The sequence below is a fragment of the Ovis canadensis genome, chromosome 3 (assembly GCF_042477335.2).
Source record: "Ovis canadensis isolate MfBH-ARS-UI-01 breed Bighorn chromosome 3, ARS-UI_OviCan_v2, whole genome shotgun sequence".
In the NCBI taxonomy this organism is placed as follows: domain Eukaryota; kingdom Metazoa; phylum Chordata; class Mammalia; order Artiodactyla; family Bovidae; genus Ovis; species Ovis canadensis.
This window is the reverse complement of record NC_091247.1, coordinates 20518971-20537429: the sequence shown is the minus strand read 5'-3', so window position 1 is coordinate 20537429 and position 18459 is coordinate 20518971. Positions and strand designations below refer to the sequence as shown.

Here is an 18459-nt window from a genome sequence, read left to right as displayed (position 1 = left end):
ACTGTTATCCATGGGCTGGTGAGGAGATGGAAGAGAAGAAATCAAAGAAGACCCCAGGCCAAACCCCCTAGTGTGCTCTGACCTTTGCAGCCATGCCATGACCCTAAGCTGTCACCCCAGGACCACTCACTGCACCCAAGCACCGTACACACCTTCAAACCCCAGGACCTCCTCTACCTTCAAAGCCCAAAGGCCAGCTGCTGTCTGAAACCTGCAGGGACCACCCCCTACCCCTAAATCTGCCGCACTTGGGACAAACTTCTTCCTATACATATGCATAATATCTCATAGTGTGAATCTGTGTGCAGAAAATACACAGCAGCCCCTACTGCAACACAGCCTGGTCCAAAGGAACCATGAATTCCTTGCGAGCAGGTGTGTATCTAATGGGTCCCTCAGTGCCCCGAGCCAGGTAGAGAGCAGGTTCTCCATAAACGCTTGTGGTGGGAGGACATGTGATCTGTCTCACGCGTGCTGCCCCGGACTGCTCCCCTGAGGCCGAGGCGACCCCCAGGACCCATATTCCCCACTCCTCCGCCCAAGTGTGGTTGGGTCCAGGGGTCAGTGGACACTTGATAAATTTTGCTGCTTCTCCCCCAGTGAAGCCTTCTGTGTCTGCTTCTTGGCCCTCAGACTCGACAGCAACACTCACCCAGCTCCTTGCCCTGATTCCCCAAACCAACAGCTGCCTGCAGTGCACCGAGGGGTGGCCCTCTGACACCACTCAGCACGGGCTTCTTCCCAGGACAGTAGCCACCACAGCACAAACCCCTCGTAATTCCAGAATCACCCCCACCCCTGGCCCAGAAAGATGCCCCTACTCTCTAGAAAGGCCAGTTCATCACAGACCCCTTCTCTTTCCAGTTCTAGTTGAAAAGAATCTCTTTTCAGTCTCTGAAGTCTCAGAAAACTGAAACAGTCCAACTGAGGGATCCTTATCCCCTGGAGACTTACTGGATGCCTTAGAGGAGAGGGATGAAGACGCGGAGTCGTGGGAGCGGGATCGTTCTCTCTTCACGGGGCTCCGCTTCTCTGATGTGGAGCCTGTTTCAAAACACACACACTGAAGAGGCCTAGTAATCGTGGTACCATCTGTTACCCTAGCACTTCAGTTTATAAAGTGCATTCACATACAGCATCTCTCATCCAACCATCCCACCAGCCCTCCATCCACCCATCCATCCCTTCATCCACCCACCCATCCATCCATTCCTCTATCCATCCATCCATCCATCCATCCATCCATCCATTCCTCCATCCATCCCTCCATCCACCCATCCATCCTTCCATCCACCCATCCATTCTTCTGCCCATCCATTCCTCCATCCATCCCTCCATCCACCCATCCATCCATTCCTCCATCAGCCCATCCATCCATTCCTCCATCAGCCCATCCACCCATCCATCCACATCCCCAGGCCCCCTCCTCTGAGGGAGCGCTAAGGAGACAGGTGTACGGTGCAGGGCAGGTCAGTGAAGCACTGGCAGGTTAGTGGGGCTCCTGCCCAGGGGTCTTGGCTATAGGCTAGAGTAAGGAGGGCAGACAGGGCAGACCTGGGACCCAGGAGCCAGGCACCCACCCAGCAGGAGAAAGCAGGAGAGGGGAGATGTCCTGGTAGAGGTGACCCTGACCCCGGTTCTGAACAGCAAGCTTGGGTTTCCAGGTGAAGCATGGGGCAGAGGGAACTCAAGTGGCTGTGAGAGCAACTGTGTGGCCCAGAGGTGACAGAGCAGGGCACAACCATGAGATGAGTGTGGCCAAAGCTCAAGGGACAGCATGGGGGCCAGAAGCCAAGAGGTGCAAAGTGGAAAGGTGGGTCGGGAGATGCCAAGAGTGTGGATTCACTCCATGGGCAATTTCATGTCAGGGTCCCACCCACACCTGTGAAAAGCTTCTACAGCACCAGGAGGGTCTTTCCTCCCCATTTTACGGATGTATCATCTGAGGCTAGAAGAGGTGACGTGACCTGTCCAAATGCACACAACCAGAGTCGGAGGATGGGCAGGGAAGAGGCGTTCTGGTCTGCGGGCTCTCCTTCGGTCTCACTCTCCACTACACCAAACCCCACAAATGCCCTGTACTTTCACGGCAGCAGCTTTCAATTTTTTTCTCCCTGTCCTGTTGACGACAGCCAGATGCTTTGCACTGCCCTGATTTATGTGCCCTATTAAAACACATGGTGTCAAACTCTTATGTCTGCAGACAAAATTGGCCTGTTTCCATAAATCCCAATAATGGACACCTCCTGTGAATTCACATAGAAGACATAAGCGAGTGAATCTTAAACCAGCCAGTAATTCCACCAGCAATTCAAGCAAGGCACGAACTGAAACCCTAGGAAATCTCCGTTTTTCTTCCTACTTTTTAAGAATCTTAGAGCTTCAAAGAACTTGATGGGATTTCCATATTCTCACAACACCAAAAATGATGGGTGGTGGTGGGTGCTTTAGTGGCTAAGTCGAGTCTGACTTTTGCAGCTCCACAGACTGTAGCCCGCCAGGCTTCTCTGTCCACGGGGCAAGAATACTGGAGCAAGTTGCCATTTCCTTCTCCAAAAATAGGGGGAGGTGAAGCAAAATATGAAATTACTGAAGGATTTTCCCAAAAGATGTTATCTAGATGGTTCTCATTGGGAGCTGCCGACCAGCAGACAGGCCAAGGACCACCATGAGTGGGGACAGGAGCCTGGACTGGCCTCCCCACCTTCCGTCACCAGCTCCTCGTCCTCATTGTCTGTGCTGCTCAGCTTCTCTGCATCGCTCTCCAAAGCCTCGGTCCGGGCGCCCTTTTCCAGGGGAGGCTCACTGCTCACGAAGTACGCGGCCAGGCCCAGCTCCTGCTCCAGGGCCGTCCGCACCAGGCAGGAGGAGTTTATGAGCCGCAGGTCACAGTACCGCAGGGACCTGGGAGGAGGCGGAAGAAGGGATCTATCGAGAGCTTTCTACCAGGAGGCACCGCTGCGTGCCGGGGACCAGCACCCTGCCTGCCTCAGTAGGCCCCCAGGACTCACGCCAATGGAAATGCAGACAGCGCACTGTGAGCCCTGAGCACCAAAGTCCACTGGGTACTTAGCCCTGTGCTGCCTGGAATCAAAAGAACACTGACTTTCTGGTCAGATGAGAACGAGGCTTGAGTTCCAGCCCTGCCTCTTCGTGGCAACAGGACCTTAGAAGTGGGCAACTTCTCGGGAGGCTCAGATTTTTTTCATTTGAAGGATATGAATGAATATTAATAACCACTTAAGTGTACTGTTACGAGGGATATATGCAGTAAGTAGACACCTGATTATTCCAACAACATTTAAAATGTGTCCAGGACCATGTCTCGTGCAAGGGAGAGGATGGCTATCAAGTCACTGACACATTGGAAACCAGAGTCTGTCTGGGAAGGTACTCCAATGAGTCGTGACATATGTGGAGGGGTGGACACATAGGATGGGCAGGGCAGGGCTCGGGGGAACAGCAAAGGGCTTAGAGAGAGGTGGGTGGGGCTGCAGTCAGGCTCTGTAACTACTGCTCCTGTGACCTCAGGAAAATGGCCTTTCATTCACTCACCTATAAAACAGGGTTGTAATACTAACTTTGCAAGAGGCAAATGCTAGATCGAAAGTCCAGCACAGTGCCTGATACAAAAAGGAGTTCAGTAAAGCTCACTCAAATTTAAGATAAAGGCATTGTCTTAGTCTGATGGAGCTGAGGACTGAAAGACTTGATCCATGACACAGCAACAAGCAAGGTCGAACAGTTTGGAGCCGCTTTTAGCTGGCCCGTGAGTACACGATGCGAAGCGGCCCTTCTCTAAGTGTGGTGTGGCCCAGCGGAAAGAAGCCAGGCAGCACTGAGTCCAGCACCCACCATACCAGCTTAATCTCTAGGAGCCTCAGTTTCCTCATCGGCCCCAAGGCCTCCACCCATGGAGCCCAGCAGCAGTCCCCACACCCACCCCCCTGAGTCCAAGGGGTTCCTGTCTGAGAACTGGGCAAAGCTGCCCAGGCCCAGACACCTTTCACTGCCATTTGCTGGAAAACTGTCACCACAAAGATACAAGCCTCTGATGACTATGATGTGAGTGTACCACTGAGAGTCTTGGAGGGGAAGCCTGACCTGGTAAAGCCCCCAGGGTTGCCTGGGCGGCTGGCTCCTCACAGACCCCCAGGAGCGCAGCCCCCCAACGCACTCACCTTGGTAAGGACTCCCCATGTGGATCCATCCCACTGAAGATCAGGATGCAAGGCAGGCCCTCCAACTCCAAGTACGTCTGAGGCCGCCACTCCGCATCCTCTATGTTCTGCCACACCTGCAGATAATTATAGAGGGAGACGGCTGTGGGATGCCACCCTTCCTGACTAGCCCAACGCTAAGGGAACCCTGATGTCCTCCTGCTGATTTAGAGCCTTTGCAATGCCTCGTCTGAGCCTTATCAAATTTATACTGCAAATAAGCACCCCGTCAGCTTCACCACTGGATTCCCAGCCACGTAGAACACTGCCTGGCACTCGTGAGCCATTCAAGAAATAATCTGTCAACTGACTGCCTTAATCTTTGCTAGAAAGTATACATCCTCAGGCCTTCCTTGGGGGCTCAGATGATAAAGAATCTGCCTGCAATGCAGGAGATCTGGTTTGATCTCTGGGACAGGAAGATCCCCTGCAGTGAGGGAATGGCTACCCACTGCAGTATTCTTGCCTGGAGAACTCCATGAACAGAGGAGCCTGGTGGGCTATAGTCTATGGGGTTGCAAACAGTTGCAGACAACTGAGTGACTAACACTCCACTTCATATTGTACATCCTCAACTGTCTAACATTTTGTACCATGCTCTCCCCATTGTGGAGCTGCGCCCTCACAATTCCTTTCCAATTGCTCAATATTCTTGCCCTAAGCCTTTCATATCATCTGTCACCTGGAGGTCTAGCAGAGAGCGAGGTCTATGAGCCAGGCACTGTGCTCGTTTGCTGGGGGAGAAGCCAGATAACAGGCAGGGAAAACAGAACCTGTGCCAGGTTGGGGGTGGAGGGCAAGGAGGGGGAAGTGAGGCTTCCTGAAAGAAGGAAAGACTCTGACTTGAATTCTGTGGACCAATAGGTATTAGCTAAACAAAAGAGGAGAAGAAATGAACCCCTGGAAAGAAAGAAAATCGTGCCATGGCCCAGAACTTTGAAAGAGCAAGACAGGGTGTTGGGGAGGGTTTAGTTTTTATAAATAACGTGGTAAAGCTGGACTGAAAGATGCAGGTAGGGATGTGGTTAAGAGAGGAGCCTGGAGGGGTGGCCGAGTGTGCAGAGGCCCCGTTGGAAGAGACAGAAAGTTCATCACCGGTCCACCCCTTCCACTCTGCTCCCCGCCCCCTGGTCGTCCTGCCAGCCCTCCCAGGTGTCTATCCCCTCCCCCTGGTCATCATCTCCGCCCACCCGTCCTCCTAGGAGTCTGTCCCCGTCTGTCCCCACCTTAAGCTGCTTCAGGAAGTGCTTCCCAATGGTGATGCCCGAGGCGGGGTTCCCCAGGATGATCTCAAAGTGCTCCTCCAGGGCCAGCCGTGCCCGCACGTGGGCCAGCCGCTCATAGGCCACGGCCGCCAGTGGGGAGCAGGGCACCCGCAGCAGGACCATGAGCCCGTGGCCGCAGGGGCACTGCTTCGGGGAGTTGATGAGGTTCTGCGTGATCTCCAGCGTCTCCACGGACGTGTAGTTCTTCATCTGCGAGAGGCCACTCACAGCCATCATGGCGGCCGCGTAGTGCTGCACGAGAACAAAGGTCCTGATCACCGCGCTGTGCAGGCGGGGGAACCTGCAAGGAACAGAGAGACCACGCCGTGACCCGGGGCTGTGACTCCAAGGATGCCCAAGCGCTCTGGGAGAGCAAGGCTCTCCAGGGCCAACCGGTAACCAGACATCTGCCATCCAGGGCAGAGGGCATGCTTGCTGCAGGAGGAGCTGGGGAACTGAACAGAGAAGCAGAGGCAGGACAAAGGTCAGTTCACACAGCCTCAGTGTGACATCTTGGAGGAGATCTTCCCTTGGCGAGGCTACAGGAGCTCAGCTGACAATCCACCTGGTCTGATGAAATCCATCTGCATCAGAGCTGAAAGATAGTTTCCCAAAGGGAGTGCGGGGGAATACTAATCTCACAGGACACTGGACATGCCTTACACGCTAGCCCATTCACAGCACACCTGGCAATGGAAGGCACTGACAATTCTCACTGGGAAAAAGACCTTTTGGTAAATGTAAGGTTTATCAAACACATATGACCATGGAACCCCTTTTGGCATAATAGCTATTAGTGTGCAGCAGCCTAGTTTGGAACACAGTTTAGGAAGTACAGATTTAACTCACTCCCTTTATCAACAAGTGAGAAAAACAAGCTGCCACAAGGAGAGACGACAGAGCTCAGTTCAACACCCACAGTGAGCAGCAGAGCCATTCACTTTGTTTTATATTGTATGCACATGTGAAGTCACTTCATTTGTGTCTGACTCTTTGGGACCCGATGGACCGTAGCCCACCAGGCTCCTCTGTCCAGGCAAGAATACTGGAGCAGGTTGCCATGTTCTCCTCCAGGGAATCTTTCCGACCCGAGGATTGAACCTGCATCTCCTGCATTGGCAGGTGGGTTCTTTACTGCTGAGCCACCTGAGAAGCCCCAAGTGTTTTTATTAGACAGTCTGTAAATCTGGGCCTGCCTTTCCCACATACACACTGTGTGGATGTCAGCCCTTAATCTCCCTAAGCCTCCGTTTCTTCATCTGTAAAGTGACAACGTTGATACCCACCTCGGAGGTATGCTGTGACAGGGTTGAAAAGGTAACTCTGATTCTGGGTTCAGACCCAGTTCTGTCACTTTCTAGATGTATGGCCTGAGAAAGAGTCTCCCTGAGTCTCAGTTTATTTGCAAATGTGACTAATAATAACAGCTGTCTTGGAGAGATCAGGAGGACTAAATAAGATAATGAAAGTAAGGCTCTTGGAACAAAACAGGCACATGGTAGATAAACAAAGGAAATAAAGACAAAGCCAACTGATCACCACTCTTTACACCTTGTGGCATCTTAATTCCTCCCATTTTCTTGCCATCCCTTGAGTCTCAGACACACAGTCCCACATTCCAGCATATTTCCATCCATTGTCACTCACATGATATCACCCACCCAATATGCAAAACAAGGAATAAATTAAAGTCCACTGAAGCGACTTGAGTCACCCAGGAAGGGAGGCAGGTGACCTGCTCCCCAGACATGCCCTGGCTGCGCAGTCATTCCTCACCTGGCACTTGACTACTGAGCAGTTTTAGGAACTTCAGGAGAGCGGTGTACCTTTTTCCCAGCGCAGTGACCATGGCCTCAAAGGAGCTGTCGTATCTCAGCAACGGGAGGCTGTGTCCTGAGAGCGTGGACTCAATGAACTCAGACAGCCCGAAGTACTTCCTGTTCTCAGGATACAAGTCCACACCCTAAAACAGAGATGCACCTCGGTCATGCCAATGACACATTTGTGGGAACCGTGAATGTCACGTGCTGGGGGCACAGGCGACCTGAACAGCATCTTGCTCTAAACTGAGCTGACTCTGCAGTGCCCTGGGTGACCTTTTATAAATGTCTTTCCTCTGCAGACCTAGAGCACAGAGCACTCCATGCATAAAGGCCAGTGCCTCCCCATCACTCAAGATATTTCCATTCAACTGATGCTAGTGCCTTGGCCAAGAAGAAAATCAACCTTGTTTTACTTTTTTTTTTAAGACACACAACTTTTTTTGTTAAAACTGCTTCTTTCCAACAATTTTAATTGGCTTTGCTGCTGCTGCTGCTAAATCACTTCAGTCGCGTCCGACTCTGTGCGACCCCATAGACGGCAGCCCACCAGGCTCCCCCGTCCCTGGGATTCTCCAGGCAAGAACACTGGAGTGGGTTGCCATTTCCTTCTCCAATGCATGAAAGTGAAAAGTGAAAGTGAAGTCGCTCAGTCGTGTCTGACTCTTCACGACCCCATGGACTGCAGCCCACCAGGCTCCTCCGTCCATGGGATTTTCCAGGCAAGAGTACTGGAGTGGGTTGCCATTGCCTTCTCCTAACTGGCTTTAGGAATAGGCAAATCAATTATTTTTGCACTCAGGTGCTATTACATCAGCAGAAAGAAATGCACTTATCTAACCAATTTTACTCACGTTGATATAAAATTCCTCACAAACTAACATCAGAGCTTATCAAACTTCAGAGAAGAGGGAAGTTGGGGAAGGATGCTAAAACTACAAAAGTGAAAGTGAAAGTCGCTCAGTCATATCCGACTCTTCGCAACAGTCCACAAAATTCTCCAGGCTAGAATACTGGAATGGGCAGCTTTTCCCTTCTCCAGGGGATCTTCCCAACCCAGGGATCAAGTCCAGGTCTCCAGCATTGCAGGTGGACTCTTCACCAGCTGAGCCACAAGGGAAGCCCAAGAATATTGGAGTGGGTAGCCAGCCTATCCTTTCTCCAGCGGCTCTTCCCAACGCAGGAATTAAACTGGGGTCTCCTGCATTACAGGTAGATTCTTTACCATGAACTATGCCCTCAGGTAGCACAAGGCTTAAGCATGAGGACCATGGAGTCAGCCAGACTGGGTCATATCCCAGTCTGGCTCCAGAATTTTCTAGATGCATGGCTTTAGGTAAGTGGCTTAACCCATCCCCTCTGCCTCATCTTCCCTATTCGTAAATCAGAAATCAATGTAGCATCTGCGTCTTATCCGAGTTCATGAGATAAAGCACTTTGAACGTTGCCTGCCAGGCTCATGGTAAGCACTACATGAAAACAACTGCCGTCACCATCTATGTATATATATGTACATATTTGCTGTCAGGTGTGAATTGCAGCATGCAGGATCTTTCTTTGGGGCGCACAGACTCCCCAGTTGTGGCGCTTAGACTTGGTAATTGCAGTGTGTGAGCTTAGTTGCTCTAGGGCATGTAAGATCTTAGTTCCCCAACCAGGGATCAAACTCTTGTCCCCTGCATTGCAAGGCAGATTCTTAACCACTGGACCACCAGGGAAGTTCCCAGCTGCTGTCTCTGCCTCTGATTCTGAGTCAGTTGGCTGCAAACGAAGTATCAGCACCTTTAGAGGTTGCTCGGATGACTCCGAGATGCTTCGAAAAAGTCCAGAACTTGATGTCTACTGCTTGCTTGTATAATTAGGCAGAATCCAAATATCCAGAGTTTTCACATTACAAGAATGACTGCTGTCTTCTATTTTGGTGAGAAAATGGCAGATGATAAGCTGAAATAAAACTCACTAGGGTTTGTGGATGTGTGTTCAGTTTGAGAAAGGAGATTTTGAACCTCACTGCTGAAGGAGGCAAGGATAGGAAAAATAGGAACACTTCTAGACAAACTTAGAGTCGCCCCATATGGAGCCCAAGTCCTCACAGCCCTGGAAGCCTCGATGTCCAACACCAGGAGAGTGAGAGCTTCAGCCACTCAGAGAGCTTCAGTCACCAGAGAAACAGCAAACCAAGCGGACTCCCTTACGAGCTCTTAAGGAAGAAGCCGAGAAGTGCACCACAGGAAGGTTTCCAAAGACCAAGAAGGGCTAACTCTGACCCTGGGTAGAATCAACGAATCAAGGAGTTGGAACCCACTGACCCCCAGCTGGGCGCGTCAGTCAAATCTTTACTGAACAGAGCCTCTCCCAGCCCAATGTCACTGGTGCAGCAGGCCCAACCGCCCGGGCACTCACGTCACTGTAGGAGGCCGGCCAGTGGATCTCGTTGTAGGGGCTGACGAGGGTGTGCTGCGTCTGCAGCGCGTACGGGAAGGAGGTCACGTGGAGTGTCACGATGTTGGGGGCCTCCTTCACCTCCTTGCAGTTGAGCAATCTGTCCACCAGCCCCACAGATGGGTCACTTTGGGAGTAGAGGTTATGAACAGCGCTACTGAGGGAGGGAAAGGGGGAGAAGAAATGGTAAGTGGACGACCAGCGTCGTCCTGTCACCTGACCAGGATCGAACATTTGGATCAATTGATAATGAGCCCCCCAGTGCTGCCAACAACCGAAGCTTAGAACTCTGCCCTTGACTAGGAAAATGAAATTTTAAAGAAAAATACCAGTGGGATTTCCGGGCAGTACAGTAGTTACAACTCCTTGCCTTCAAGGCCAAGGGCGTGGGTTTGATCCCTGGTTGGGGAACTAAGGTCTTGCAAGCTATAGGGTGTGGCCAAAAAAGAAAAGAAAAAAAATCTGAGCACACTTCAGGTACTTGTCGGGAACTCCCCAGTCATGACCTGTTAAAAGCCTGGCTGGGGGAGCAGTGTTTCCAGAGGAACGCTTGCGCGATACACAGTCCATCCGCTTCTCCAGCACAGGGATGCTCACCCAGCCGTCAACGAGTTGCCTTTCTCCCCTGGGCCAACCTGATTGTACACCCATCTCCTGAAGTTCTTTTCTCTAAAGTCCTGTGACCTTGAATTGATCCAAAGAGGACCTAAAATGGTGCATTCTCTACCAAATGTTACAGCATAGGACCAGGAATAGGAAGCACTTTGGACAGAGGCGGAGGAGACAGTCACCTCTTAGCCTTCCTCTATGGGACGGGGCCCCGACTGTTGTCTTCTGTAAATTGAGGGGGATGGGAAAAAAAATCAGTGCTTCACCTCTTGGGTGGCAGGTCACCACTCGGAAAAACCTACCCACCAAAAGAAAATGGACAATATAGCTTTTTATATAACTCGGAATGTTCAAATTCGCCCAGTGCTAGACTGGACACCCTTTACCTGGGTGAACTTTAAGGCTCTGGCCAGCCCTGCGCTTCTGCACCCGCTGTAAATCAGAGCTTTCCTCCAAGGTCTGACCCATCATCTTCCCTCCCTCCTCATCCAGGTCAGGGGCAGTGTCTAAACACACAACCCCAGTCTCTCGGAAACGCCCAGGAACCCTGCCAGACTCCAAGCTTGAGACTATCTGAAATTCATCCAGATTTACGTTCATTTGAGCCGAGTAAGTGAAATCAGCTTGGGAAGGGCAGCAGCTGTGACCCACATGGTCCAGAGCTGTGAGGCTTGGTCAGGAAGGGGTTGGGTAGAGCTCCTCCCATCTGGATCCCTTTCTGGCACCAGTGTTGTACCCACTGTTCTGCCCCTGCCACCCTTCTCCCCCCAACCCAGCCTTGATGTTGAGCAAGATGCCCACCTTCTCCAGTTTCCATAATGATCCCTTTTAGAGGCCTTTTAGGGCTTCCCTCATAGCTCAGTTGTAAAGAATCCATACTGCATCCATACTGCAATACAGGAGGCCCAGGTTCAATCCCTGGATCGGGAAGATCCCCTGGAGACGGAAATGGCAACCCACTCCAGTATTCTTGCCTAGAGAACCCCACAGACAGAGGAGCCTTGCAGGCTACAGTCAATGGGGTCGCAAACGTCAGACACAATTTAGCGACTAAACCACCACCAGAGGCCACCTGAGATGACCCCTCAGCTAACTTCTGGCCCTATGGTCTGAAACAGCCCCACAGCACCTACCGGCAAATGCCAAGCCCCCAACATCATTCATCTTTTTAACACTTACGCCCACTGTCGCAAATATTATCCATACGTTGTGTGAACGCACACTTAGTCGCTCAGTCATGTCTGACTCTTTGCAACCCCATGGACTGTAGCCCGCCAGGCTTCTCTGTCCATGGGATTTCCCAGGCAAAACTACTGGAGTGGATTGCCATTTCCTTCTCCAAGGGATCTTCCTGACCCAGGGATCAAACCCACATCTCCTGCATCGCCAGGCAGATACTTTACCACTGTGCCACCAGGGAAACCCACATGATCCACACATCTTCATTCAGATAAGGGAAAGGCCAGCCCCGCCCTGTGCCACAGCCAGTCTAACCTTACAAGATCCCAGTGGGCGTGGTCGTGGATGAGGACGAAGAGTGTGTGCGGATTCTGAAAGGAGTTTTGCAGGAAGGACTTGAACTTCGTCTGCGCTTCGGCATCAAGCTTCAGAACATATTGCTCCACCCTCTGCCTGGTCACGTGCTCCTTCTCCAAGCCCAGCTCCAGCAAAACCCCTGCAACACAGTGAAAATACATCAGTAGCTCCAAACATGGCTGTGAGGTTTTTGAGTCATCAACAGACTCTTGAGCAGGATCTTCCATGTGGCAGGCTCCAAGCTGGGCCCAGAGGCTACAGGGATGGAGGAGTTATGAATGAGTCAGGAAGCCAGATACCAGAATACAGTTCACTGACTTGAGTGGAACAGAGGGAATACTCCAGTGACGCCTTGCTTTTAACAGTTTATAAAATCATGAACAAGCTGGGCATCAGCTTCATGAGCTATGAGCTGGGGGTGTTAATACTATCCCCTCTGCTTCAGGAACAAAGATGATGTTAGAATCCAAATCTGAATGTAGGTACATCAGAGCTTCTGCACCCAGACAGACATCAGACACTCCCTGAAAGGCCCGTGACATGCCATGTTAAGTTGCTTCAGTCATGTCCGACTCTTTGTGACCCCATAGACTGTAGCCTGCCAGGCTCCTCTGTCCATGGGATTCTCCAGGCAAGAATACTGGAGTGGGTTGCCATGCCCTCCTCCAGGGGATCTTCCCAACCCAGGGATCGAACCCATGTCTCCTGTGGCCCCTACATTGCAGGCGGCTTCTTTACCGCTGAGCCACCAGGGAAACCCCAAAGGGCCCATACCTGAATGCCACACATGGAAGAGGGTCTGCTGGTAAGTCACTTCTGAGGGTGGAATACAAATCAGAAAGTCCACCTTCTCAAAGGATCCCAAGTCCAGATTTTGGGTGCTGGAATCCGCGATTGAACACACGTGCGAGAGGAGCTTCTGGGCCACAGCCAGCTGGAAGGGCCGGATGCAGTGGGGCTCCAGATGGTAACCTGGAACCAGAGCCCCCGTCAGGGTGAGGTGCACTGCGAGCAGACCGCTACAGGCCTGGACTCTGCGGGGGACTCAAGCAAGAGCCCCATCCGGCTCACACAGGGATGAGGGAACCGGAAAAGACCAGCATTCATTGAGTGCCTGCTCTGGGCTACGCACCATGCTGGTCATGTCACACCTTACTCCTGATTTAAAAATTAAAAGATGAACAGCACTTGAGGATCTCAGGGGCTGAGACCTACTCCACCTGGAGGGGACAAGGACGGGATCCCAGGGAAGCTGATGCCGAGATTGGGCTTCCGAAGAGGCTGCAGGTTCTCAGGAAGAGGAGGAGACCAGCAGAGCCCCTCAGGAACATAGCATGAATAAAACATTCCAACAGTGCATTAATAAACTAGAAATCAACTCAGAGAAAGGAAAGTGTACAGATGTACATTTCAGGGTAAAATACGACTGTTCTCATTAAAGATCAAAATGAAAGCTAGGTATTAGGTCTACTCTGATGCTAGGGAAACACCCTGCCCACTGGATGTGCCTCGAACTGTGCTTCCTTGCAGACCTTGGGGGCCCCGGGACGCTGCCCCGCCAGCCTGGGGCTTGGCCACCGCTCCCCGGCACCACTCACTTGTACATGCAGGTGCCCCGCTGACATCCAGGGATGCTGACTTGCTGACAGAGGAGGCAGCAAGTGAGGAAGAAACAAGGCCTTGATTTTCCTGATGGAATTTGTCCAGCAAAATGTCAATGTCGCCTTCTGCCCCGAAACAGAGAGAACATCAGAAACAGGTTTTCCATCTCAGGGAAACTCAACATCAAGGGAACAATCTCTATGTGCTAGGCACTGTCCTGGGCCTGGGGCACCAGAGATAGGGTGGCCCATCCTGTGAAAGAGCCCACGGCCAAGGAAGGCAGATGTCCTTAGGAAAATGACATTATGACTCAGTGGGTTTTAGGGCAGGAGGCCAGACGTCAGGAGGTAGGGGTCTGAGCCCATCCTGGAGAAGAAGGGGCCAGCAAAGGTTTCTGGGAGGAAATGGGGTGACTCTTGAAGGGCGAGTAGCCAGGAAAAAAGGGAGATGGGCACTCAAAGCTTGGAACACACGGAATGAAGCACAGAGAATACACTTCAACAAGAGGCTTTAAGCAACTGAGAGGGGGAGGCAGGAGGGTGATGGACAGAGCCCTGGAGGTAGAGAGGACCATGTACAAGGCCTGTGTGTGCCCCCAAAGGCACCACACAGACAGACACCACACAGCCAGAGCAGGACTCAGCTAGCCAGAGACCCCACACCATGGAAGGGCCACCGCACCTGTAAATCCAGGCCAGCCTCGGCAGCTCACAGGGATGGGCTCTGAGACGGCCTCCCCTTGCGTCTGTGTTTATTTCTGTCTCATCAGTGTATGGTGACTTGCACCTGTCTGACTACAAGCATACCTGGACAGAGGGTGCTAAAAAAGGCCCCTAGCGAGTCCACTTTCCCGGTGACCAGCTCGTAATTGACTTCTTTCTGGTACTCAGCTGGGGTGAGAAGGCTCTCAGAAAGAATCCGGGCTTGGTATTTTCCTGGAAAACAAACGACAGCTTTGACAGGGCCCTCTGCTTAGAATTAGAGCATGAGCTCTTCGATGGCAGTCTATGCCTGCATCCCTTTCTCCCTCCATCCTCCAAGCCCAGCATCACACCGGGCTAAGAGCAGGGCTTCCTGCTGCTGCTGAAATGAATGAATGGTATACACGCCCCAGAGCCCAGTTTGGAACCTGACTCTCTCCCCCACTTAACCAGCTGTGTAACCCGGGCTGACCCAGCTTCCTCATCTGGAATTCATGGCTGGCAGCTCTATCTACTTCACAGGACTATCGTGAGGACGAAACAGGGCAAGGTTTATGAAATGTGCAGCCCAATGCCTGATGCAGCGAAGGCTCCAGTACTGAAGGTACTACTCAAATCAATGTATAGAATTTATTTAAAAAACACAGAAGGCGTTCAGGATGAAGGAATGACAAGAGATAATGAAGACCCAGCAGAGAAGCAATCTGAAATCAGCCCCTCATCTGAGATCCTCCACACTCCCCCCTTCCCCCAGAGACATCCCCCCGCCCTGTGTCTGCCTCTCCACCAGCACACGGGCTCCAGGAAAGCAGGACATCACTCCTGTATCCCCAGCCCCCAGGACAGTGGCTGCACATAGTAGGGCTTCAGTAAGTGTTTTTAGTTAATTAGCTAATAGTTAATTAGCTGACAGCCTCATTAACCCACACAACCCACTAAGGTCATTATTTTTTTTCTCTCCATTATGTAGTTGAAGATGCTGAGGAATGGAGTCACTGATCACAGGTTGGTGGCAGGGTGGCAGAGGGGTGGTAGTGGTGTGGAGGGGTTTCCCTGCATCTATACAGACCCCAAACTTGCCCCCAGTCTCTCAGAGAAACCAGAACTGCAGCAACTTTCATTCCAGAAGGAATGGCTTTTTCCAGAAGTGTGCTATTCAGGGCACACCAGGGGTGGCTGAGTGTTAACTGCAGCCAGGTGTGTGGGGCGGGGGACGGGGGACGCGGGGCGGCAGTGCTTCTGGGTGTCAACAGAAACATCTCAGCGGAGGGCCCAGCCTCACCGGTGACGGCGATGCAGGAGTCGATGGCGGCGCTCCGGCAGGCACAGATGATCACCACGTAGTTGGTCTTGGCCAGCTTGCCCTCTATCAGCAGCCGGAACATCTCAGAGAGGCCCTCAGCCAGAGAGTAGGTGCACTCGATGACGTGCACGCTGTCGTTGCAGGAGCTGGCAGCCAGGCCGGCCAGCCAGGGCAGCTGCGCGGAGGTCACCGGCGCCACGGCGCCTAGCGCGGGTGGGAAGGGCTGGGGCGGCGCCTGCTGGTACTGCCGGATCTCCGTTAGATGCGACTCGCGCCACGAGCGCAGGAAGATCTGCTCCAGGTCCTCCATCAGGGGCACCTGGTCCGCCGCTGGCAACGACAAGGCGGGTGGGAGGGGCTTCAGCGCCTGCCCCGCCCACACCGCAGGGCAGATGCTGGGGAGACGCGCTGTGCCCTAATGTCCACCTGACACAATCTGAATGATCAACATCCAAAATAGAGGGTGGCTGCAGCCCTCATCTCATCAGCCTAAAAGAACCACTATTTTTGAATGCTTCTCAGCTTCTTCTCCCCCACGTGCTGGAATTTTATGTTGTTGTTCAGCGGCTCAGTCCTGTCTGACTCTTGGTGACCCCATGGCCTGCAGTACACCAGGCTTCCCTGTCCTTCACTATCTCCAGGAGCCTGCTCAAACTCATGTCCAATGAGGCAGTGATGCCATCCAACCATCTCATGCTCTGTCGACCCCTTTTCCTCCTGCCTTCATCTTTGCCAGCATCGGAGTCTTAAATCACTCTGAACTGAACTGAAAGTCACTCAGTCGTGTCCGACTCTCTGTGACCCTATGAACTGTAGCCCGCCAGGCTCCTCTGTCCGTGGAATTCTCCAGGCAAGAATACTGGAGTGGGTTGCCATTCCCTTCTCCAGGGGATCTTCCCCACCCAAGGATCGAACCTGGGTCTCCCGCATTGCGGACACATTCTTTACCGTCTGAGCTACCAGAGAAGCCCTTTTAATCACTATAATGGGATTAAATCACTGTTACCGATTGTGGGGAAATGACTTCAGGGTGTGTCTGCCTCCTTACCATCATGCCAGCGTCAAACCACAATCATGACGTTTACAGCTTTCACACACAGCATTGTAACCAGGCACGTGACATCCCATGACTTGGAGGTGCCATCACAGACTTAGCAACACTGATCTATCATTGACCCTTGCATTGTTCCTGAGTAAGCACCTTCAAAGATACTTCTGCAGGACACAGCTTTATGTAAAGGACATAACTTCCTGAGCCTAAATGGACCTACAGAGCTGACCGGTAACACATCATCAGACTGTCTCCAGACGGTCCAAATGTGACAACTTACCATGCCATTAACAAACCACAACAACCCGGCTTCTACTGCACCCCTAGTTCTTATTGGATACCATCATTTGGGTTCTTATCATCAACTGAATTGAGAAAAACCCCACTTGTTTGATTTGTTAACTTTGTACTTCTTTGACGACTAGCGAGACTGAGTATTTTCAACATTTTTCCCTATAGCTATTGTCTGGTTTACATGTCAGAACTTTACATTTGGGTGAGCCAGTGGAAAGAGAGCCACGGTTTGATTTAGAAAACGTGTCCCCATCCAGCTACACCCAGCACCAGCTGTGGAACCTTGAGCTATCTTAGGATACAGCTTTCTGATCTGAAAAAAACAGGGATCATACCACTTCCTCATGGGGCTACGCCAAAACTGGATTAGACAAGCTGTCGTACTTCCTGTCTTTTAAAAGTTTTTCCCTGGAGCCCACAGCCCCTTCCAGACCCACCACCACCCATCAAAGCACCTGTGAGAGCTGCTCACACTCACCATGCTTGTCTCCTCACCTCCATCCCCTCTGACCCATTCTAGTACGGGTTTTGTCCCCAACTCTCCTCATATCTCCACCCACCCGGGTTGCCAGTGGTTTCCACATGCCCCAACCCAATGGTCAATCATCAGCCAGCCCTCAGTTCTCAGCCATTAATGAAATGAAGTCAGATCATATCTGAAACTGAAAGTCACTCAGTCGTGTCTGACTCTTTGTGACCCCATGGACTGTAGCCCACCAGGCTCCTCTGTCCATGGGATTTCCCAGGGAAAAATACTGGAGTTGGTTGCCATTCCCTTCTCCAGAGGATCTTCCCAAACCAAGGATTGAACCCGGGTCTCCTCTATTGCAAGCAGATTCTTTACTCATCTGAGCCACCAGGGAAGCCCAGATCATATCTGTCCCCTGCCTGAAAGCATTCCAGTGCTGCTATGGACTGAATTGTGTCCCCCTCCATTCATACGTTGAAGTGTTAACCCCCAATGTGACTATATTTAGCGAGAGGGCCTTTAGAGAAGTAGCTAAGGTTAAGGGGGTTCATAAGGGTGGGGTCCTAGGCCAGTAGGATGGGTGTCCCTATAAGAAAAGGAAGCAACTTCGGAGTTCACCCTCTTTTCCCACACACATGCATGAAGGAAAGGCCATGGGAGGACACGGCCATCCACAAGCCAGGAAGAGAGGGCCTCCCCAGAACCCCACCATGGGGCCACTCTGACCTTGGACTTCCAGCCTCCAGAACTATGAGAAGATAAAACTTCTGTGGCTTAAGCACAGTCTGTGGTATTTTGCTCGGCAGCCTAAGCAGATAGACACAAGCTATTCTCACTGTGTCTGACATACAGACTCTTGGCCTTAGCCTGAGGCCCTGCCGGCTCTCTGATAACAACCTCACTCTCAGGCTCTCACTGGGTGGCCACCCTGCCACCCGCTGACCTGGGGCGCCACACCACGCCTTGGCCCTTGCCTCCGCCCCCCGACTCTGCCTCCCTGAGATCTTCACAAGCCTGGCTCCTCCTTATCACTCAGGTCTCGACTCAGGGACGCCTTTCCCGACAACCTGGATCAGCCCACAACCACCCACCACACTCCCATTGCTTCTTTTTCTCTTGTTTACGGTTTCTCTCTCCCACTAGAATC

General features: G+C 52.0%; 1 protein-coding gene across 1 annotated transcript in view; it reads right to left on the bottom strand.

The window, feature by feature from the left end:
* Positions 1 to 18459, bottom strand: part of GREB1 (growth regulating estrogen receptor binding 1) — a 68845-nt gene that overhangs the window by 25644 nt on the left and 24742 nt on the right. Inside the window, exons 10-20 of the mRNA XM_069580216.1 lie at positions 15478 to 15828; positions 14301 to 14429; positions 13491 to 13619; positions 12667 to 12864; positions 11851 to 12031; positions 9709 to 9904; positions 7312 to 7448; positions 5447 to 5786; positions 4182 to 4297; positions 2705 to 2904; positions 955 to 1044 (exon numbers count right to left, since the gene is read on the bottom strand). Coding sequence (XP_069436317.1) covers positions 955 to 1044; positions 2705 to 2904; positions 4182 to 4297; positions 5447 to 5786; positions 7312 to 7448; positions 9709 to 9904; positions 11851 to 12031; positions 12667 to 12864; positions 13491 to 13619; positions 14301 to 14429; positions 15478 to 15828 — 2067 coding nt within the window. The remainder of the gene's footprint in view (positions 1 to 954; positions 1045 to 2704; positions 2905 to 4181; positions 4298 to 5446; positions 5787 to 7311; positions 7449 to 9708; positions 9905 to 11850; positions 12032 to 12666; positions 12865 to 13490; positions 13620 to 14300; positions 14430 to 15477; positions 15829 to 18459) is intronic.